General features: G+C 43.8%; 1 protein-coding gene across 1 annotated transcript in view; it reads left to right on the top strand.

The window, feature by feature from the left end:
* Nucleotides 1-248: 248 nt before the first annotated feature.
* LYPLA2 (lysophospholipase 2) overlaps nt 249-23,809 on the top strand; it is a 28,069-nt gene continuing 4,508 nt past the window's right edge. Inside the window, exons 1-7 of the mRNA XM_068268801.1 lie at nt 249-478; nt 728-759; nt 15,244-15,309; nt 16,406-16,453; nt 16,538-16,608; nt 17,957-18,030; nt 21,593-21,694. Of these exons, the coding sequence (XP_068124902.1) occupies nt 305-478; nt 728-759; nt 15,244-15,309; nt 16,406-16,453; nt 16,538-16,608; nt 17,957-18,030; nt 21,593-21,694 (567 nt within the window). The 5' untranslated portion in view covers nt 249-304. The remainder of the gene's footprint in view (nt 479-727; nt 760-15,243; nt 15,310-16,405; nt 16,454-16,537; nt 16,609-17,956; nt 18,031-21,592; nt 21,695-23,809) is intronic.

A 23,809-nucleotide genomic window follows, 5' to 3' on the forward strand; every position in this document is an offset into this window, starting at 1 on the left:
TGTAACGTTAATAGGCACCATACAGATCTGTAGATCAGCCGACATGAGGGACGTTGGAGGATAAAAGAAGGACACGAGTTTGCTTCTAAAAAGAAAAGGCTGTGATACTGGTATTGTGTGAAATGCGGCGCTTCCGTTCTTTCACTGAGAGTTCCGGTGTGTGATAATGGAATTAAGATGAAGCAGCATTTCAGTAGAGAATGAAATGAGCAGGATTTAGCACTTCCGCCACACGTAAAATGGCCGCCCTGGCTGGTTAATACGTGTACCCGCGACGTTGGGTGGGGAGCTGATATCATGTGATATGCGCCGGGTTTATCTGAGCTTAGTGGCTGCGGCTCATTGTTTTTCCAGGAAAGGTCAGGGGTCACCGGGGCGGTGTGTGACATCACTCCGGTGCATGTGCGGAAACAATATGTCTGTCCCGTTACTCACCGACGCTGTGACCGTGCCCGGAGGGGAGCGAGAGACTGCGGCGGTGAGACCCGTGTGTGTGTGCGCGTGTGCTGGGGGCAGGGCCGGTGAGAGTGCAGAGCCTGGAGCCTTGTGCTCATGTTCTCTATACAGCAAAGAATGCAGCTGTCTCTGCAGACAGTGTATCCCAAGATAGGCTCAGGGAACAAGGGCGGGGGCATTATATGCAGTAAGGATGTGTGCCAGTATTGTGTAGGCAGCACCACCCTTTCCAATCCAGGCTACTGATCTCTGTGTTCCCTTCTGTTCACAGGTGATCTTCCTCCATGGCCTGGGTGACACTGGGTAAGTAGCTTATCTCCCTCCATGTTTTATGCACACCAGCTAGTGGAAACGGCCCATAGTGTATGTGTGTCATGCCTGACTGGTTATGCCTCTGAGCCATTTCACAGGTGTAGGTATAGCCAATTCATTGCATGAATATATTATGTTATACTAGAGCTGGTCAACAATGTTTTTTTAACCCTTCCATTTTTAATTGTAAAATTTCTGGAATTAGAGGAGTTTGAACTGGTACCTTACCTGAGGCTAATCAGATTCCAGGACTGAATGAATAACTGTCAGCTGGATAGATTTAAGTGGTGTGGTGGTGTAGTAGTGGATAGTACCTCACACTTTACAGAACAAAAATCCCAGGTTAGGATTTTGTACAGGACACCATTTTATGTAATTTTATTTTTCCTGGCATTCCAGCTTCCGCTTATATCCCCGAAATACACGGATAAGTTAATTAGAGAATACCAGAATTTGGACTTGAAAGGACACAGGTTATTATTATTTTTACAGTGTTTATAATGCAGTATAACAATTGTTCACTGGAGTCTGAATTACACTGTAAACTTTCAGTTTAGCCTCCTGTAATTATAGCTTCTGTAGACCAAAATATTATCTTTTATTTATAAATAGCCAGCATAATACAGGACAGCTCAGGTGGAGTACATTTGAAATCGGTGCCGGTAGACTTGGACGCAGGATACAGCTGTTATATGGCTGATCCTGTTTCTGCACAAGTCCGGGCCGTATTAATTACTATTACCCCTCCAGGCCGCCATGGATAGTGGGGGAATGAAATAATTCGGCTTCCAGCGATTGCTGGAGGCCGAATTATTGTTGTTTTTTTTTAAGCAACCTCGGCTCCGTCTCCTGACTGTCCCGACGTTACTCACTGAGCGCCGCTATAGATGTGATTCCTATTATAGTCTATGGCGGCGCCGGCTGCACCCAAATCTAGCAGCGCCAAAAAGCTCTGCTCTGGCCCAGGTGAGTTAATGCTCTTTGTATAGCAAAACTGACATGTTCATATAATAAAGTATATCTAGGTTGATTAAGAAGGAGTTTGAGGCTATATTGACACTTCGTTGTGTAACACACATTCTGCATGTTAACTCATGCAAGTCACTTTTCATTGCCTGAAGATGTGATATGTGCATTACGAACCTGTTAACCAAGAAATACACTGTAGAAATCGTTGGGTAGCTTTTTTAAAAATCCTGCAGCACACTTTTTGATGGCGCTAAGTAGCGATTTTACCTTTTTTAGTTGTCAATAGTTAATATAACTACTAGTGAAATCACTAGAAGACATCAGTTTGTGTCTTTAAAATGAAAGTCAGCTAACGCTGTAGTCGAACAGGATGTTGACAGCAGTGCATTCACTACATGTCAGCTGTTCTAGTGGCTCTGCCTGCGCTTGCAGGTAGCTGCAAGTGCTTTACATGTGCAGAGGGGTGGATGTCATCCCATTAACCTCCCTGGCGGGATATGATTATTTCCAGATTTTAGTGTCTAGAAGCGGTAAATTTTGTTTTTCATCCTTTTAGACCCTAAAATAGCAAAATAATCATGCTGCTAGAGTCTGCAGCAGCCCCTGCACTTCCCTCCCTGGAATCCCGCGCTGCAGTTTTCCCTCTGTCTTCCGGATGGAGCTGTAACCTTATAGTGAGATCACCGGCTATCCAGGACAGACAGTGACCTCACCGGAGTGGGGGTGGGGGGGGTTGCAATGCCTCCATGGACAGGAAGGATGGTGATGTGTGGATCCTGGGGAGGTGAGTTGAAACGCCTGCTGTGCGCTGTACTCTGCAGTAACCTCGTGGCGGTCACGAGTCAGGCTCGGGGTTACCACTCTGTGCTGCATATTTTCAACACAGAGTCTGACTCGGGGTTACCGCTAGGGAGGTTAAGGTACTTCTATGTGAGCTACAGAAACCTGCTAGATATTACACGCAGCAGTTTTCTTCTGAACGGTGTGGCCGCAATCACAGTGGTCCATTGCATAATGTATGTGTTATGAGTGTGAACTGCAATTGAGACTGGACATAGACTTTTTTTTTACAAAGCCTGCATGCAGGGAGTTAAGGTGCCCATACATCAGACGGCCAAGAGACAGATCTCTCTCTAATCGGAGAGAGATCTGTTGCCTGCCGATCCAGCGCAGGCTGATTCCTGATCGATTTCAGCACGGGAATTGGCTTTGTGTTGCCACCTCCCTTTCCCCCTAGTGTAAAATGTGCCTCATGCATGCATACTTCACCTGTCTGTGTCGGCTGCTGGCTCCGTGCTCCATCGACATACACACACACCCCATGTAGTTGCCGGCATGATGTCTCACACGGCCACGTATATGCCAGCAACCATGCGGGGCACGTGTGTGTGCACAGAGCCAGCAGCAGACGCCAACTGGTGAAGTATGCATGCACGGGAGGGGGACACATTTTACGCTGGGGTGCAGCGTCGGGGGTGCCGCACACCTGATTGATACATGCAACTAATTTTGGCCCGAAATTTGTTGCATAGCTTATTGGGCATGCTCTTGAGGGCACAGATTTTCATTTGATTATAATAATCAAACTGGATTGTCAATCGACCACCAAGTAGCCTTATCTATGGCCACCTTTAGTATAATGCGAGCTGTTGCAGCACTGTACTGTAATCAGGCCCATATGGGAGTTAGTTGACATGCAGAATTATTCTGCACGCAACTGAGAACTGTCAACTAGCCCTAACTGCTCATTGTGTCCAGCGCAGACACGTAGTTCCAAATTTTGATGCTCTCTTGCATCACACAGCAACCAGATGACACTTGTTTCCCGACAGTTAATTTGTGCTAGGTGTAGAACTCTATACATTAAAGTTTAATCTCGTAATAATGAACTCTGGTATGGGAAACGACCTCTCCAGGTCCCCGCTGATCTCCATTATTAGTCTGTAGGAGCAAAGTCTGGTATGTTAAATTTCAGATACAATAAAACTTCTTTTCGTAAACTGTTATTGGCCCCTACGTGACACTGACTCTGGATATAGTAAAAAGTGGGGAGTGCATGTGTCATGTCATTGTGAAACCAATGGTCTGATGCTCTCTTCGGGCTGGTTACAAATGAGTTGATGCCGATAACATTTGTAAGACAAGAAGAATGGTACCAGTGCTGGGTATGCATTTTCCTCTGGGGAAAATGAGGAATAATTTGAATGTAAACAAGAGGATGCAGCGTTACTACTTCCACTTTGCAATCACTAATAAAAGTATTGTTACAGTCCTCCCACGGAATTGTATACACTCCCCGGTATCTTTCCTTGTTAGCAATGACACACCTGGTAGCGTGTGTAGCGCAGTACAGTCTACTTTCACTTGTATTGCAGATCAGAGAGGGCCTACTCGCTGCAAAACTGAGTGTGGAGAGGAGAGTGCTTAGTCCAGTCCATGGAGGTATCTGGATCTACTCGCATTACAGATGATCATGATTGGCTGCATTTTGAATAGAGGCTTCTTGATTGGCTCAAGTGTGAGCAGAATGTTTTGCAGGATATGTGCTGCAAGTCCCGCCCGCAGAGGTAATGGAGCCACTCACAGGTTGCAAGTGGCTGCCTCTATTCAGTGACGGCTGCAGTTTTTAAGGAGCCCTGGATGCTGTACTAGCGGTTTGTCCAACATGGATATGCAGCCGTAAGGTTTACGTAACCTTGTAGTCCACCAACTGTGAAAGTGCTTGTACTGTACCTCCAATGGGAGGACAGAATTGGTCCTTTACAGCAGAGAATGTACCAGGGCATGCTGGGCCATTTCTAGGACAATTTCTAATCTAGTAAACCTCTAATATAGTAAACCACTTTTTTTTTCTTTTTTGTTCTGGTCCTGTGGAGTTTACTATAACGAGATTAGTGTACAAAGATTAATAGCAAAAATGTTCAGCTTGTATTTTTTCATGTGCATATGTAGAATGTAAAGCTAGATATAAATGCAGGGATTGCCTCCAGATGTGGCATAACAAATTTATTCCTATTTGATCAGAGGAGGATTGGTCCCTAATTATGGTACAGAAAGAGCAACAAAATCTTGGCACCAGCCTGTAGAGTCCAAATCGTCACCTTTATTTCATTCTCAAATCTCAAGACAGAAGTTGCATAATGTGTGGCCTGACTGTCTGTTTCGCAGGTAACCCTGCTTCATCTGAGAAAAAAATGATGGAAACTAGTGTTGTCCGGATCATGAACGATTCGGATCTTTGATCCGAATCTATTTTATGAGTCGATCATCCGAATCATCAAAATGAGTGATTCGGATCGCAAAAGGGGCGGGGCAAGGAGCGACACGCCCCCCCCTCTCAGCAGGCAGCGGGGTCCTGGAAGCAGAGCAGGGATGGATTGCTGAGTTGGAGGGGAGCCAGCCTTGCAGGGAGACAGGTAGATGAGAGAGAGGGGACATCGGTGCCACTGCCAGATATGTAGAGCACACATACTGGCTATAATGTGCTGATCATTACAGGCTGTCTGTTCGTAGTTGTGCACAGTGATCACATTGGAAACGTTTGGCTCAGCACAGCTCAGTAACTTTGCAGGCACTGTGATTGCAGCGCAATATGATCCTCCTCCACTCAGCACTAAACAGCTGCACTTCACTTCTGGGAATGCTTTCTTTCACTGCGACGTTTGCATTTAGCGTATACAGATGAGCATATAGGTGAAATACATGTAAAACATATGATTGCAGCATGTGGGTATTGTGTGCAAGCAAACATTTCTGCTCTCTGCTCGTCCCTCCTCCCTTCTCTGTCCCCTCCCTGCCCTCTGTCCATCTTCTCCCCTTCTCTGTGTCCACCCCCCTCCCCTTCTCCCGTCCTTGCTAGTAATTTCACCCCCGAATGCTTCCCTTGTAAAATGATCCGAGATTCGGATCAAAGATCCGGATCTTTTCAATGATCCGATTCGAATCATCCGGATCATTGAAAAGATCCGAACTTCCCATCTCTAATGGAAACGCAGCCTACGTCTGTGAAGAGCTTATTGTTAGTTTTGGAGATACTTAGCCAGCCACATATAGAAATGAAAAAATATTTAATAACAGTAAATTGTACAAAGACACATGCAGTAATCGTCTATGTTTATGATGAATATTTATTCTGTCAATGCAAAAGTTAGATATAAAGCAAATTTCAAAACCGTACGTGTGACCATGTGGAGTTGGTACAAAAATCCTCCGACTCCTCTAATTTGCATATTACAATCTTGTTGATTGAAAGTATGTAACATGAAAAATCGTCTCTAAACTGCCAACGCTTAGGAATTTTAAAAGACAACTGAAGTGAGAAGGATATGTAGACTGCCATATTTATTCCCTTTAGTCATAGACTAAAACTAGTCCTTGGTAATAGTACTTGAAAAAGGTACAGACCGGAACAAAGAACATCTATCAGGCCCTAGGCAATGTAACTGTGGGTACATGTAAGAGTGATGTGCAGGTACTCTGCAGGAGAATGAGGCTATTCTTCTATTACACATTCTTCATGCACAATCTGAACCAAGTTTATGGGTGATAGACAACACCTCTGTGTCCAATGTGCACAACATTCTCAGTGGATTCCCTGCAGCTCTGTGGGGAGTGCATATGTAACAAAGTAAACCAGAGACAGATGAAATTAAAGTTTTATACATACCTGGGGCTTCCTCCAGCCCCCTTCAGGCTAATCAGTCCCTCATTGTCCTCCTCCACCACCTGGATCTTCTGCTATGAGCACACACACCACACACACACACACACACACACACACCCACCCCCCACCGTAGCGTACTACACCTGCGCAGCACTATTGCGCAGGCGCAGAATGCTCCTGGCTGTGGGAGCGGCACGCGGCCAGACTGTGCTGACTGGCTCAATTACTGGGACTCATAGCAGAAGATCCAGGTGGTGGAGGAGGACCGCGAGGGACTGATTGGCTTAAAGGGGGCTGGAGGAAGCCCCAGGTATGTATAAAACTTTTCTTTTCATCTGTCTCAGGTACCATTTACATCAGACACCAAACCAAATTTGAACAACAATTCAAATTATTTGATTTCATGAGCAAAGTACATTTGCATAAATCAGCATCAACGCAGAATTATTTCCATCTCCTTGACCATCTCTATTAGTGACACAGCTACACATCAGGCTTTATTCTTACAGCGTAGATGTTATTTAGTGTATATATGAGATTCCTGTGTGCAGATCATATATACTGTACAGTCACAATCAGATATGTATATCTGACTTTAAAAATACGGGGACTGCTGTACTGAAGCAGCACAAGTAACTAACTTTGATCGGTTTATTTCATTATTGTGGACTAAGCACAGCTATTACTGTGTGTGTGTGTGTATGTATGTATGTATGTATGTATGTATGTATATATAATGATGACTATCTGAGAAATAGAACATTTTATCATATTTTCTATTTTAATTACAGTTTAAATTCATTAGGAGTCTAAGTCGTTGCATTTTTTTTTCCGACTCCACAGCCCTGCGTGTGACCCTCTTGTAATTGACCTATGTCTGGTTGTGTGGTCATTTTTTTTTTTTTTATTTGCTGTAAAATTTCTGTTCATTTGATTATGGAATGAGTCTTCAGTCATAAATGGTGCCCCCACTTTCCTTTCCCACTAAGCTGCTCCTATTGGCCAACTGCCTTTATCTCTAGTCATGTGACATTGGTCACAGGATTAGCAGGCTCTGGCTTCAGTGAGCTTAGTATAGCTCTTCTTGTGAGAGATATAAAACTGTAATCCAGGGCCCATAATTTAGTTGTGCTTGTTTGCCCATGGCTTTCAGTTATTTTCCTCTTTACATATGCAAAGCCGGCATTGTAAATATGACATTTGGAATCGAGAGAAGCATTTCAAAGGGATAAGTCCTTTCAGCATACAATGAGAAATCCATATGTGGGAGACAGTGTGCTCCAGTACACTAATCAGACCTGCATTAGAAAATGGAGAACACGCAAATTCTTATCATTCGTATGTTTTCTTTAAACTTGGTTTCACACACTCTTTTAACTGTTTGCTGTTATCATCAGAAGAACAACACAACTTCTCATCTTGTTTTCTGCCAGTTTACATGTTTAGGTTAATTTGTGCCCCTGAGCTGGAGAGCTAAAAGTAGTACTGAACTCCCCATAAGTCGGGAAACCTAATCTTCTGGTCGTCTTTCTCCCCCCCCCCCCCCCCCATTTTCATTGGCTCTTCCCCATGCATGTTCACATGTTGGAATCAACATGTGCATTTCCTATCACAGGAACCCAGACAAGGGGAGCGCCATAAGATTTGGCAGGACTGGAACCCGTTGCTTCTGGACAGTGAAGCAGGGAGCGCACTTGTTTTTGTTTTCCTGGGTATTTTCAAGGTTACTGATGACCTCCATTTGCTTTGCAAAAACATTTGCAAGTGTGTTTCCTCATGCAATTTTCAGTGTTTCTTTGCGATTTCCCGGATTGTGGTAAAATACATTGGAATCAGGAATGCATGCATCATTTTTTATTTTTTTTAAATTAAGTATTTTATACTACACAGATGGAAAAAACAGACAATGGCAGGTAAAATGCAAACACTGAATGCAAGCACCATTCAGATCAAAGGCCAGTGTGGCGGTGGGTGTCGCATAAAGTGTTCTCCCTGCCTAAAGCTGTTGCTATATTGTCCTTCTTTTTCAAAAATACACAAGAGGGCTGGGTTGACTTTAGGTTTCAAAATGCCCTGACCAAAACTAGACTTTGTGAACCCCACACGGTATTGATATAAATGACAGCAACAAACAAGTGAAAAACGAGCCATTGGGACTTGGTCACTAAGCGGCAGTAAAACTGTCGTGTAGGAAGCACACAGCAATTTTACTGTTACTTATGCCAGTTGACTGGCGTGAGTTAAACTAGCAATGCACACATTACTTGGGTGATGCGCAACTTGCATAAATAATGCTGCCTGCGTATGACAATATTCCTGGTATTTATTTAATATGCCCCATTGTGTTTTTGCTTTCCAATCTCTCTGGGCATTGTTCACTGGGCTGTTGTCCCTCTTCCCCCTCAAATTCTAATCTATCACTATAGTGCCCCTAACTGTCACCTTAGCAATCGATGCACAAACCTTAGCTTGTGTGTGCACTTTTATTGATGGTATGGGGGAAAGGGTGAGGGCTGGGTTGAGGGTGCTGTGAAGTGAGAACAGAGTGGGGTTGGGGGAGTGGCGAGGATGTTCAGGGATGTAAGGGCAGAGAGGGGCTTATTGAGGGTAGCAAGTGAGAGAGCGATGCTAGTGGGTAGAAGGGATTTGCTGGGCATTGGGAAAGGGGAGGGAGGAGGAGTGAGGATCTGGGGAGGGTGGGTGGGGAGAAAGAGGGTTGATCTGGAGAGGAAAGAGTTATGCTATTAAGATGCTGAGGGGAGCATTGGAGGAGGTGTGTGTGTGTGTGTGGTTTGGAGGGTCGAGAGTGAGACACTTGAGGATGCAGTAGAGAGACGGGTGGGTGGAAGAGAGAGGCTTATTGAGGGTTTCGGGGGCGAGAGTAAAACCATTGAGTCTGGAGAGGAGAAAGTGATGCTATTAAAGCTGCTTGGGGGAAGTAGAGAGAGAGAGAGGTCGCTAACTGAGGGTGCTGGGGGTAGAGTGGTAAGAGTCTGGAGGGGATGCTGGGAGAGAGCTGGGGAGAGAATGGAGGCTATGGAGTTGGGGCGAGAGAGAGGGCATAATGACTACTATTGAGGGTACTAGTGAGCGTAACTTGCCTCTCAAGTCCCCCTCTCTGCTCGACTGTCAGGGGTGGCACCTAATCTGGTGCAGTATCTGGATCCTCTCCTCTTGCTTTCATGCTGTGCAAGCCAATGGTGTAGTGGGGGCGGAGAGAGAATTACCGTCTGCACACAGGCATATACCTGTGGGGGCGTGGCTTTATAGGGTCTGGGGCAGGACTTTACGAATGTCCGTCTGCAATCAGGCCAGAGTGTCCCTGAAGAATATTGTAGTGCCCTGAAATGAGGTGAATCCCACTTCAATTGATCCTGCAAACCTGGCTGGTATTTCTTGGAAATGATTTGCAATTCTGTAGTAAAAGTGAGACTTTTTTTTAAATTAAATTTAGGATAATCTTCCAGTAATTACGGGAGTACCAGTATTTCTGGATTTGCTAGCTCAATTAGTTTCTTCAGTGTTAGCTAGAAATAGACACCGATTTATATCCTGGTTCAGTTTGTCTTTTTCTGTATAATTGGTTGTCTGTTTCCGTATAATGGTTCCAGTCTTTTCCTGTATTGGAGAGACTGTCTTCCACAGAGAAGGGGTGTATATGGTATTTGTCAGACTAAAGCAGTTTATATCCGCTTGAGTTATGCATCAGTTACATTGGTTGTGTACTTTGTTATATTTGGGAATAACTTCCAGGCAGGTAAAATCTTCCAGGGCTGTGGAGTCGGTCCAAAAATCCACCGACTCCTCTAATTTGCATATTACAAAACAGTATGTAACGTGAAATTCGTCTCTTAACTGCCAACGCTTAGGAATTTTACAAGACAACTGAAGTGAGAAGGATATGTAGACTACTAATATTTATTCCCTTTAGACTAAAACTAGTCCTTGGTAAGAGTACTTGTAGAAGGTACAGACCGGAACAAAGAACATCTATCAGGCTCTAGGCAATGTAACTGTGGGTACATGTAAGAATGATGTGTAGGGGAATGAGGAGATTCTTCCTCTATTACACATCTGAACATGGATCAGGCCCTAGGCAATGTGACTGTGGGTACATGTAAGAATGATGTGCAGGTACTCTGTAGGGGAATGAAGAGATTCTTCCTCTATTACACATTCTTCATGCACAAACTGAACAAGGTTTATGGGTGATAGACAACACCTCTGTGTTCAATGTGCACAACATTCTCAGTGGATTCCCTGCAGCTCTGTGGGGAGTGCATATGTAGAGTATAGTACTACTGTGTAACAAAGTAAACCTGAGACAGATGAAATTAAAGTTTTATACATACCTGGGGCTTCCTCCAGCCCCCTTCAGGCTAATCAGTCCCTCGCTGTCCTCCTCTGCCACCTGGATCTTCTGCTATGAGTCCAGGTACTTGAGCCAGTCTGGTGTAGTGCGCATGCACACACTCCGCCGCCAGGAGCGTACTACATCTGCGCAGCACTATTGTGCAGGTGCAGAACACTCCTGTCTTTGGAAGCGGCACGTAGCCAGGCTTCTCTGACTGGCTGAATTACCTGGACTCATAGTAGAAGATCCAGGTGGCGGAGGAGGACAGCGAGGGACTGAATGGCCTGAAGGGGGCTGGAGGAAGCCCCAGGTATGTATAAAGCTTTTCTTTTAATTCGCCTCAGGTACCCTTTAATTCATAGTCACCAAACCAAATTTTAACAACCTATCAAATTATTTGATTTCATGAGCAAAGAGCATACATTTGCATAAACCAGCATCAATGCAGAATTATTTCCAGCTTATTGACCATCTCTATTAGTGACATGGCTACACATCAGGCTTTATACTTACAGCATAGATGTTATTTCGTATATATGAGATTCCTGTGTACACATCATATATATATACTGTACAGTCACAATCAGATATGTATATTTGACTTTAAAAATACGGGGACTGCTTTATTGAAGCAGCACAAGTGACTAATTTTGATTGGTTTATTTCATTTTTGTGGACTGAACACAGCTATTACTGTATATATACTGTATATATACATTATTTTTAATGACTATTATCTGAGAAATAGAACGTTTTATCATATTTTCTATTTTAATTACAGTTACAAATTCATTAGGAGTCAGTCGGTGCATTTTTTTCCCGACTCCAGGCACCCAAAATTACTCCGACTCCACAGCCCTGAATCTTACCACCTCTACAGCTACATATATCTATAACACACATTTCCGAGAGAGAGAGAGAGAGAGAGACCGAGACCCTCCCTAGCCTGCAGTGTTTCCAGTAGTTGCTAAGCAGGTCAAGCAGCTCTCCGTTGAGCATATGTATGTGCAGGGCTGTAGCCATTTTTTGTCACATGAAAGTTATAGCTGTAAGAAGAGGCTAAATCCCTGTACAGACACAGGACACTTGCTGGCCCAATGGAACATTAATGATCACGTCTTTTGTTCAGGACTCCTTTCAAAAACGATGGGGTGTATCTAAGTGAATAAGAGTACCATAGATGCATTCACAAAATGGGTTAGGCGTGAGGCAGCCATTTAAAGGGACACTTAAGCCAGGAATAAAAAAAATCAGTTTTACTCACCTGGGACTTCTAACACCCCAAAGCATCCCCCTCCCCTCCTGCAGCCATCCCATGCCCTCGCAGTCACTCATGGAGCCTCTGGTCCACCACTGCCAGCTAGTTTTGTTTTCGCTGACGGAGTCGGTGGGCTTTCTGCACAGGCCTGGCCACGCTTATCCTTCATGTTCACGTCCTCAATAGATAATACAGGATGCTATTGCGGATGGGAAAACTAAGAAAAATATGCGTGGTCGGGCCTGTCATTGAAAACAAAACTAGCTGGCAGTGGGGGACCGGAGGCTCCATGAGTGACTGTGAGGGCATGGGACGGCTGCAGGGAGCTGGTAGAAGCCCCAAGAACGTAAAACTGTTTTGTTTGTGTTTGTGTTTGTTTTTTGTTTTTGTTTTTTTAATTCCTGGCTTAAGCGTCCCTTTTAAAGATGAACTCCAGTGAAAAGAATGTAATAAAAAAAGTGCTTCATTTTTACAAGAATTATGTATAAATGATTTAGTCAGTGCTTGCCCATTGTAAAATCTTTCCTTTCCCTGATTCACATTCTGACATATATCACATGGTGGAATTTTTTTCTGCTGGCAGGTGATGTTAGTGGAAGGAGATGCTGCTTGCCTTTTTGGCAGTTGGAAACAGCTGTAAATACTGTAGCTGTTATTTCCCACAATGCAACAAGGCTCCCACAGTGTGATGTCAGAACCATGGGCCTGACATCCCACTGTGGGAGGTCTTTCGCCTCAATATCTGCTATACGGTGCCCCCTGATGATCAGTTTGTGAAGAGGAAAAGATTTCTCACGGGAAAGGGGGTATCGGCTACTGATTGGGATGAAGTTCAATCCTTGATTACGGGCCCTCGTGTGCCACTTAATGCATCTCTGACCCTAAGCTATCGTTTGTTACAGTGGACCTGAATTCAGAATTTCTATTTTGCTCTAAAAGATATGCAACAGTATAATAACCTTTAAAGAAAAATATTTCTTTGTTACATCTGATACAAATCTGCTGTGGCAGTCAGGTGACACAGGGGAGAGATCAAATTACAATTTATGATTAGACACAGATTAGGGGAGGCAGCTCTGTGGAGAGTGCATATGTAACAAAGTAAACCTGAGACAGATAAAATTTAAAGTTTTATACATACCTGGGGCTTCCTGCAGCCGCCTTCAGGCTTTTCAGTCCCTCGCTGTCCTCCTCCGCCACCTGGATCTTCTGCTATGAGTCCAGGTACTTGAGCCAGTCTGGCGTAGTGCGCATGCACACACTCCGCCGCCGGGAGCGTACTACACATGCGCAGCACTATTGCGCAGGTGCAGAATGTTCCTGGCTGTTGGAGCTGCACGTGGCCGGACTGCGCTGACTGGCTGAATTACCGGGACTCATAGCAGAAGATCCAGGTGGCGGAGGAGGACCGCGACTGGATTAGCCTGAAGGGGGCTGGAGGAAGCCCCAGAAATGTATAAAACTTTTTCTTTTCATCCGTCTCAGGTACCCTTTAATTCGTAGTCCCCAAACCAAATTTTAACATATCAAAGTATTTGATTTCATCAGCAAAGAGGGTGCGTAAATTTGCCTAAACCAGCATCAACGCAGAATTATTTCCATCTCATTGACCATCTCTATTAGTGACATGGCTACACATCAGGCTTTATTCTTACAGCATAGATGTTATTTAGTATATATAAGAGATTCCTGTGTACACATCATATATACAGTCACAATCAGATATGTATATCTGACTTTAAAAATACGGGGACTACTTTATTGAAACAGCATAAGTAGCTAATTTTGATTGGGTTATTTCATTTTTGTGGACTAAGCACAGCTATTACTGTATACATAAATGATTTATGATGACTATTATCTGAGAAATAGAACATTTTATCATATTTTCTATTTTAATTAGCTTAAATTCATTAGGAGTCAGTGCATTTTTTTTCCCGACTCCACAGCCCTGCTGATCTGAGAGGGGTATGGTGGCTGCCATGTTAACTTTTACACAATACCAGTTGCCTGGCATCCCTGCTGATCTATTTGGGTGCAGTAGTGTCTGGATCACACCAGAAATAAGCATGCAGCTGATCTTGTGAGATCTGATAATAATGTCCGAAACACACTTTATCTGCTGCATGCTTGTTCAGGGTCTGTGGCTAAAAGTATTAGAGGCAGGGCTGCCAGGCAACTAGTTTTGCTTATAAGGAAACGCATATGGCAGCCTCCATATACCTCTCGCTTCAGTTGTCCTTTAGGGCCCGTTCACACTTAGAATCGCAGAACGCCGGCGATTACCGCCAGCGTTTTGCGGGAGTGATTTTCCTGCGATTAGCATGGAAAAATCACTGGACACTGTGGCGGTTTTGGAGCGATCGCGATTAGCGTGCTTTGCACGCTAATCACTATCGCTAATCGTGGAACGCTCGTCGCCGGCAAACTGCTGCATGCAGCCCGTTTGCGGTTATTGCTAACCGCAACCGCGGCAGTGAGAACACTGCCACTCGCTACATTGTGTAGCGGTTTTGCTAAACCGCTAGCGGTTTGCCGTGAGCGGGTATCGTGCGATTCCCGCTCAGGTGAGAACGGGCCCTTAAAGGGAAGGTCCAAGCAAAAAAAAAAAATGAGTTTCACTTACCTGGGGCTTCTACCAGCCCCATGTAGCCATCCTGTGCCCTCGTAGTCACTCACTGCTGCTCCAGTCCCCCGCTGGCAGCTTTCTGACCTCGGAGGTCAGGGCCGCATTGCATACATTTTTACGCATTCCAGCTAGTGCAGGAACAAAAATGTATGCGTTGCACCACTAACGCGTAAAAATGTATATGTTAATGTTCCTGCACTAGCGGGAATGCGTAAAAATGTACACAATGCGGCCCTGACCTCCGAGGTCAGAAAGCTGCCAGCGGGGGACTGGAGCAGCAGTGAGTGACTACGAGGGCACAGGATGGCTGCATGGGGCTGGTAGAAGCCCCAGGTAAGTTAAACTCATTTTTTTTTTTTTTTGCTTGGACCTTCCCTTTAAGGGTTTTTTTAAAGGACCCTATAAAGTTAAACTACACTGATTTAATTTTGAAATGTCTTATGGTAACTGCCAAGTCAAACAAGCTTGGGTGTGATGGCTTCCACAACACAAGTAGAAGCCCATTTCTTGTTGTTCATGGGATGTGATTAGTTGTAAATTTGTATATCATTTCTCTTGCTAAAAAAAAAATAAAAACTGTTTGCAATTTTTTTTTTTTTTAGGCATGGCTGGGCTGAAGCTTTCTCTGGTATTAAAATTCCCTATGTGAAATACATATGTCCACATGCGTAAGTCTTTTACCCGTTACAATATTGCATTTAATGGCATTCTTTACAATTTTTGTTTCCCAACAAAGATTTTTATTGAGCAGGAAAAAAAAAATTCAACTAATACCTGTAGTACAAATTTTGCCTTTATACAAGATAGATCAGATATGAGATATGCATGGGACAACCATAAGGGCCATAGGCAGGGATGACGCAATATTTCAAGCATTGGAACAGCAGAAAATAAGTCAAAGATCCTGTGTGAGAAAAATTAAATTAGCTGGGATAATCCAGTCAGATTGGGGAGATCAGACCTTATAGGAACTGCTCATCCTGATTAGCCAGTGAGGAAGTTTTTTTTTTTTTTGTTTTGTTTGTTTTTTCTTTTTTTCTGTAGGTTCCATTCAATATGACATCTTGACTATCTTTACAAATCGTTCCACTTAGTACATTTTGTCTTGCTTTATCCAGTTGATAATAGATGTTAGATGATGTTACAAACAGGTCTATTATGTACTGTATATTTCTATTTTTCTATATAACTTCATATTTCTATATACAGTACATAATAGACCTGTGTGTGACATCATCTAACAACCCTTACTGACTGGATAAAGCAAGACAAAATCTATTTAGAACGATTTGTAAAGGGAGTCGGCGAGATGGGAGAATTTAATGTATGGGCACCGGGGGTGGGGGCACATTAACGTTTGGGGGGCAACGACTGAGATGGTGGATGGGACATTGGTAGGCCAATTCCCAAGAGATTTCATGCTGAAATTATAGGGCACTCGGCCTGCAGTGTATGGGCAGCCAGCAGTTCTCTCTCTGATCAGAGACACATCTGTATCTTGGTCGATCAGCCCATACATGGCTAGATGTATAGGAATCCTTTCGTTTATGCATCTTGCAATCTGAATAGACTGGATTAAGTTTGTCATCAGTTGATGAGATTTAGTAGGTGCTGAGTCATCCAGTTTCAGCTGGCGGTCATGTGGCCATAATCATAGCTTGGAGTTGGAAACTTCTTACTCTAGCCTCTCTATAAAAGTCCAGAGGATAGAGCAGTAACTTTTATGTGACAAATGATGCATGTTTGTAATTTCCATCCCTGCAGGCCCCGCATTCCTGTAACGTTAAACATGAAGATGGTGATGCCAGCATGGTATGTCTGTGCTATAAACCGTGCATCTCTACATGCTGGTAGATGTTTCCCATTCTGTAAAACTTTCTTCTTTTTCCCTTTCAGGTTTGACTTGATGGGGCTGAGTCCAGATGCTCCTGAAGATGAGGCAGGCATTAAGAAAGCTGCAGACAGCAGTAAGAATAGATTTCTATCTATCTATCTATATATATCCTTTTTATTTTTTATTTTTTTTATGAAGCTCATTGTAACTGATTAGGCAGAGAATAGGCAATACCCTAAAGGTTATTATTATTTATAAAGCACCTACATATTTCATGGCATTGTATAAAGTAGAAAAACAAACAAGGGATACAGACAATAATATACATCAAATCTGGACACTGGTACGAAATACAGGTGGTTACAATGGGCCCGTTCAGACTGCAAAATGCGGACGGCCACGCATGCGGACCGCAACGCGTACGAACGCACGCCATCCGCGTTCGTATGCGTTGCGTGTCTGATCCCATCACTGAAAAGTGAATGGGACAGCCGCACGTTTTTGTAAAATCTGCGTGCAGCATGCGTTCCCGGACCGCACAGGTCCGGAATGCATGCAGTGTGAACATCAGACATTGCACTCTATGCAATGTCTGATGTCCTGCGTGTCGGCCACCTGCACGTGTTTCCAAAACGCGGCTGGAAACGCGTGCAGTGTGAACGGGCCCGTGATGAATAAAATGTATAACAGTGCAAGCTATGAAATGACACAAAAGGGTGAGAACCCTGCCCTTGCAAGCTTAAAATCTAAAGGAATTTAATAATTTTGACTGAACCGGTCAGTGATTTGATTCCCACCGTAACTTATCATCCTAGACAGGTGATTGATGAAAAAGTAATTGGGTGGTCTTACATTTTAATTGATCAGCTGAGGTAAGGAGCAGCAGTGCAAGGATGGACATTTAACCTTGTATTGCATCAAGTGATACAAAGGTATATGGGAAGGGGGTTGAGCAGTTATCAACCAGATTGTTGCTGAATTCTGATTGCATGGGGCAAGGTGGTAGACTGAATGCTAATGCTATGCTGTTTGTTGAATCAATCAGCTTGGCCCAACAAAGGCTATCTGAAGGCCTGGTTCACACTTGGATTGCAAAATGGTTATTGCATTCTGCAATACCTGTTCGGGTCAATGAGAATTGCAAAGCGATCACTGCCGAAATGTTGCATGCAGTGCGTTTGTGTGTTCTGCAAATGGCAAATGCTGCTGTGAAATTGTTCCCATAGGGATACATTGTACACTGAAATGCAGCAGGAAAGCGCCAGAGTGTGAACTAGGCCTAATCCTGTTTCTAGCTCTAGTTCTTCTATGGCTATTCTTGCTCAGGAGATAAGTAGTGTACCACTGTGGAACTTTCTGGCTGATCACTTTGTACTTTTGCATTGCCTTGTATTGTTTTATTTAGTTTGTCTTTGTGACATCAGGCTTTACGCAGCTGTTTCAGTGAAAGCGGTTTCATGCTACTTTTATTTCTCTTTCAGTTAAGTGCATCATAGAGCATGAAGTGAAGAATGGGATCCCTGCTAATAGGATTGTTCTTGGTGGATTCTCTCAGGTACTTAATCTCTGGGTGACAGCAGTGCCATAATACTGTTCAGTCAAGAGCAGTGCCCATATCATGGAGGCTTGCATTAATCCTGTTCTGTTCTACAGGAAGGGGGACAATGCACTGTGTATGAGCAGGAGGTGCCAAACAAGTGCTCCATCACATTGGTCATTTAGTGAATTATCAACACCCTTCAAAGTGCATAAACAGAAAACTAACTTCCGATCCTTATTGGTGTGACCTAGCCACAGTTCTGTGCATTTGGCTGTCCCAGTTGCTTTTGTCTGTTTTTATATTCACAGACAAAGTCAGCGTTAAGATCGGTGCTCTGTTGGTGCCTCATCATTTTTTGTATCCTCTCTTGCCATACCACTTTTTTTTTTTTTCTTCCCTCTTTCTTTGCTGCCATTGTGGCTTTAGCAATATATAGGGGTCATTGTCCTGCTGCCTAATGATTTTTTTTTTAAGGCTGATCTGACATCACTCTGATAGTGTTACATTACGAATCGGCTTGTACTTATCAACACTTAATTGCTCATTAGATCTGTTGTACACACTTTCAACTCCATATGCAGAAACGCATCCCAAAATCTACGAGCAACCTCCACTTCATGTCGCTGTTGCCTGGAGGGGTGAGGGGGAGAGAGGTTCATACGTTTAAAGCTTTTCTGACCTTTGGTAAACAAACTGCCTTCTGACAGAGCCATATATTTCAAATTTGGACTCAAGCATCCATAGCATCCTTCATGGTTTTTCTGCACACAAGTTCTTCAAGTGTTTTTCGTACATGGATAAGTCGTTCAGACTTTCCTACGTGTGGAGGAATGGCAATTTAGCTGAAAACTTTCAATCTAAACCAATTTCTTCAGAATGTATATGGGTATCTAGAGTCTCACTGGTTTGTGCCTGGTCTGGACTAATGTCACTGGACATCTGAGCCTGTGTTTTCATCTCCCAGTTTTATTCATTTTACACAGTTCATTCTGTTAAGTTTTAGCCCATGTTAGCTTTTTATCACTGTCCCCTGCTTAGTATAAATGTCTTAAGCCAGACCAGATACCTGAAATTGCCTTCAATTCTTAGTGACAAGTGTGGAAAGGAAGACAGAGGTACAATCCAGTGGCCTTCACCAGTCGCGCAACATGTGCAGTGGTTGTCACTTTGGCAAAAGTACTTGATACTCGAGCTGCATTGTGAGTGGCAAGGTTCCTTTTTTTTTTTTTTTTTTTTTTTTTTTATTTATTTATTTTTTTTTGGAGTAGTTTCACTCTGTTTTGGCCCACATTCAGAACTCCGATACTGCACTGAGCATGCATCTTCTGGTGCAGAGTCCAGTGGGTGGGGAAGCAACTAATTTGTTCCTGCATGCATAGTTCAGTATCAGAATCGCAGCCAGGCAGTTGGAATTATTTAAACCGAAATAAATATGGCATCCTCCATATCTCTTGCTCTGTAGGGTCACTTTAAACTTGTGTCCCGCACTGCAGCTATGCAATGCCGCTTGAGCTTCTCTGCTGCAGTGCTGATCACAAAGAGTTACTCTCTCACCAGAAGTGTGAGGAAGTGAGCTGTGTAGCTGTGTGTTCAGCCGTAGCTTTTCATTACCTGAGCAACACTCACACTTCTGGCAGCTGTTTATGAATGTTTCCTGGGTCACATGACTGACTTCCAAAGGTAAGTTCTCTGTGAGGACCTCAAAGAATGGACATTGTGTGAATCTTTACACTGGGTCCCAGTGTACCCAATAGAATGCTTGTGGAATTTAAAGGCAATGGGTTGTTTGACTTGCAGTCAATGAAGAAAGTCTACTTCGCTGTTAGAGCTCATTTCCACTGGGTACTACGTCAGTTTCCAAATTGGACGCTGCACCCATCTTGCTGAGAAGCAGCATTGTAGCCGCTATAAGTATTCAGGTGCATGAAGCGAAAAAACGCTGCATGCTGTCCAAAATCACACCGGCATGCTATTGCTGGGAAAGGCAGCGTTTTCCTGTGCAACTCTGATGTGGGGAAAAGCTGCGTATTCCACGCCAGTGGAAACGGGCCACTAATGGGCGCATGTTGCGTTAATGCAGTTACCGCATGCTGTTGTACTGCATCTGCTGCATTGTAAACATTGCATAATTGGTATATTGCAGTACAGCAAGCTGTCTTACAATGTGGTTGTTACAACGCACCACTGTGAACCTTGCCTAAGTATGTAAAATCAATAAAAGGTTAAAGGGGACCTGAAGTGAGAGGCATATTAGTGCTTGCCGTAATTATTTCTTATACTTGCATATTAGGCTGTCAACCAGATTATTATTATTATTATTATTATTATTATTATTATTATTATTTATTATATAGCCAGACCAGCCTATCTGTTCCACATGTAGAAAAACTACACCATGATTTGAAGAGCAGCTGATCTGTCATCATGAATCAGCCGTTTCCTTGTAACCTTGTTCCCTGGAGATGCTCTGGAACCTCTCAGTGGATCAGATTTAAAAGTACACATGAATTTACAATAATATAAATAATGAACACATTTACATCATAGATTACATAAATACACACAGGAAACATAATTATAAATGAAAAATGAATTTAATACAGAAAGTGTAAAATTGTGAACTAATTACTACACTACAGGACACTGCGTATTAGGCTGTAAACCAGTAGCTGTATTTCACTCGCAGAAAGTCGGCACTAGTCTAGTTTAGGGCACTGACTGCAAATCCATGCAGTGCGTTACAATACCACAACCTATTATACCCCAATGCTACCACGCACTGTGAATGTCACATAGGTGGTGCATTTCAATATGGTAAGCCACGATACAAAGTGGACATTATCCCGTAACACTGTAAATGAGGCCTTTGCTGTCCGTTGCTTGTTTTTCCTTCCTCCTCATTTGAGCTTTTTTAGCTTGGGGCATGGCAGGTTGTGTGAAGCAAAAGTAGAAAAAAAGTGTATTGATGCTACCTAGTGGCAGTAAAAAAAAAGTCCCAACAGAACTAAAGTATAAATAAGTTAATTAAAAAAAAATTATTGTTAAAAAAAATCAATGAATGTCCTGCTTTACTGGAATTACTGTCCCCTTGCCCCCTCGCTGGGCTGTGGGCTCAGTCCTCTTTGTTTGGAGTGAAGATTGCACACCAGGACTCTCACCTGCTCTCTGGACTTCGGGCTGAAAACTTGAGTTGGCAAACGCACTAGAAGTACCAACCTGGCAAGCCGAGTTTCCAGCCTGAATCCTAGTGAGCCAATCAGTTAGCCAGCTAGGCTATTTTGTGTGCATTGCAACCATGTTCAGTTTCTCATGCACTTTCATATAGGTCTATGTTCACGTGGACTATCCATATAGAGCTGAAAGTAATTTTGTACCTGAAATGAATGAAGCAAAATGTACCCATGTCAAGTATGAACATGCCCTGCAGTGTTGTGCCAAGTTCTTTTCCAGGTTCAGGTTCACTCTCACTCTCCACCTTAGACAGCTAGTGAAGTTACAACAGATAACTGTCACATGGATTATGCATACAGCCAAAAGCAGAAACTCAAGTCCTATATTTTATATCATTTTTCCACAGGGTGGTGCACTGTCTTTGTATACTGCTTTGACCTGTCAACACAAACTTGCTGGAGTAGTTGGGCTCAGCTGTTGGCTGCCGCTCCACAAGACATTCCCTCAGGTAAGAATAGAAACTTCTGGAATGCCTGCATTTTGGCCACAAACAAACCTATACAGCTGTACAAGTTAAACTGGGTGCACACAGTACAATTTTCCGTTCGATCAGATCGATCACATAATTTTCGACCGGTCAGATCTTGATCGATCAATTTTGGGTAGTTAACAATAGAAAATCGATTGCATTTTAGATTCGGAACAGATTGCATGTCTACACACGATGCAATTTTTTATCGGATTCCCTGTGGATCTGTGTGTGGAGGAAGCTTTAGGTGTAAGGTTTTATCAGCTGTGATTAGTTATCAGTGAGAATTGCCTGTAGTGAGACTGCAGAAAAAAACTGCTCTGTAGAGCCCTAGATTCTTAATACTAAAGCTGGGTCTACAAGTGTCGATGTATCTTATTAATCGAGCCGCTGATGCGGCTCGATTGATAAGATCTGACAGGTCCGATCTGACAGGTCCGATCTTGCTGCGGCCGATTCCCCGCGAGCGAACAATAGTGGGGAATCGAGCAGACGATAAGCGGCGCCGGCGGGGACGAGCGGGTATCTAATCCGACGCGCGGGGATGCGGAAGAGTCGATCCGGCGGCTAATCGAGCGGCCAGATCGCTCCGTGTAGATGGAGCATAAGAGCCTGTTTCCACTACGTCCAAATTCAGGCTGAATCTGCTTTGTTTCCCCTCATGTGAGCTGCCTATCAGGTGGCTTGCCGTCCAGATCGCACTGCGGTGCGAATATGGATATATATATTGCATATTTAAAGGACAACTGAAGTAAGAGGGATATGGAGGCTGCCATATTGATTTCCATCTAAGCAATGCCAGTTGCCAGGCCCTCCTGCTGATCCTCTGCCTCTAATACCATTAGCCATAGCCCCTGAACAAGCATGCAGCTGATCAGGTGTTTCTGACATTGTCAGATCTGACAAGACTAGCTGCATGCTTGTTTCTGGTGTTATTCAGATACTACTGCAGAAAAATAAAACAGCAGGGCTGCCAGGCAACTGGTATTGATTAAAAGGAAATAAATATGGCAGCCTCCATATACCTCTTACTTCAGTTCCCCTTTAAGCCGCACGCAGTTGAATCCTTATAGCTCTACATGGCATGGCTTAGGCTCCTTTTACACCAGACAACGCGTGCAGGAGACGTTCTCCTGCACGCGTTGATAGCCTGCGGCGTGTCGTCGGGTATCTGCGGTGCGATGCAATCAGCGGCGATAGTAATTAACCCGACGGGAAAACACCGGTTCCCAGCGGGTCAACGCGCCTGGGTGTGTCGGAACTGCAACGTACCGAAACGCAGCGTCTGGTGTGAAAGGTAAAATTATAGTCTATGGACTTTCATTTTACCTTGGTTAACGCAAAGAACTGCCTTTGTGTTACAACGCAGTAAAGGGCTCTGATGTGAAAGAGCCCTTAGTGATTTGGGCTAGAGCTACGCAGCAGAACGGGAGCCGTGACTGAATTGGATATTGCGGTGGCTCCTAGTGGAAATAAGCCCTTAGGGCTCGTTCACACTGCAAGAGCTTTTCTAAGCGCTTGTGATTTTAAAGCTCTTGTTAATGTTCTCCTATGTGTGTGTTCTCACTGGAGCGGTCATCTTGTAAAAAATACCCACCCCTAGGCCTGAAAGATAAATCGAATTTAAATCGAAATCGCGATCACCAAGATCACATTCGGAATCGTCAAAGCGGCAGTTATCGCGATCACGTCATTTCCACATGGGGGAAGTTTGAAGAAGTGTACTTGGCAAAACTCCGGGTTCCTGTATGTCACATGACATACAGAAAGTATTCCGTGCATTAGAAGCTATGTCCAGAACTGATGCAGCTTGGGGGACAGAGGAGGCACAGAGAGACACAGAGAGAAACAGAGCGGGCACAGAGACACAAAGCGGGCAAGAGAAAGACCCAGAGGAGGCATAAAGAGGCAAAGGGGGCACAAATAGACAGAAGAGGGAACAACTAGGCAAAGAGGGGGAACAAAGCTTGATTGGAAGGAGACCGTGAATCGAATCGAAATTTCAGACAGAAATCGCTCAATTCAATTTTTTCCTAAAATCGTTCAGGCCTACCCACCCCACCACCACCATAGCATTGTGTTAGCAGGAGCTTT

This window comes from Hyperolius riggenbachi, chromosome 2 (assembly GCF_040937935.1).
Source record: "Hyperolius riggenbachi isolate aHypRig1 chromosome 2, aHypRig1.pri, whole genome shotgun sequence".
NCBI lineage: Eukaryota > Metazoa > Chordata > Amphibia > Anura > Hyperoliidae > Hyperolius > Hyperolius riggenbachi.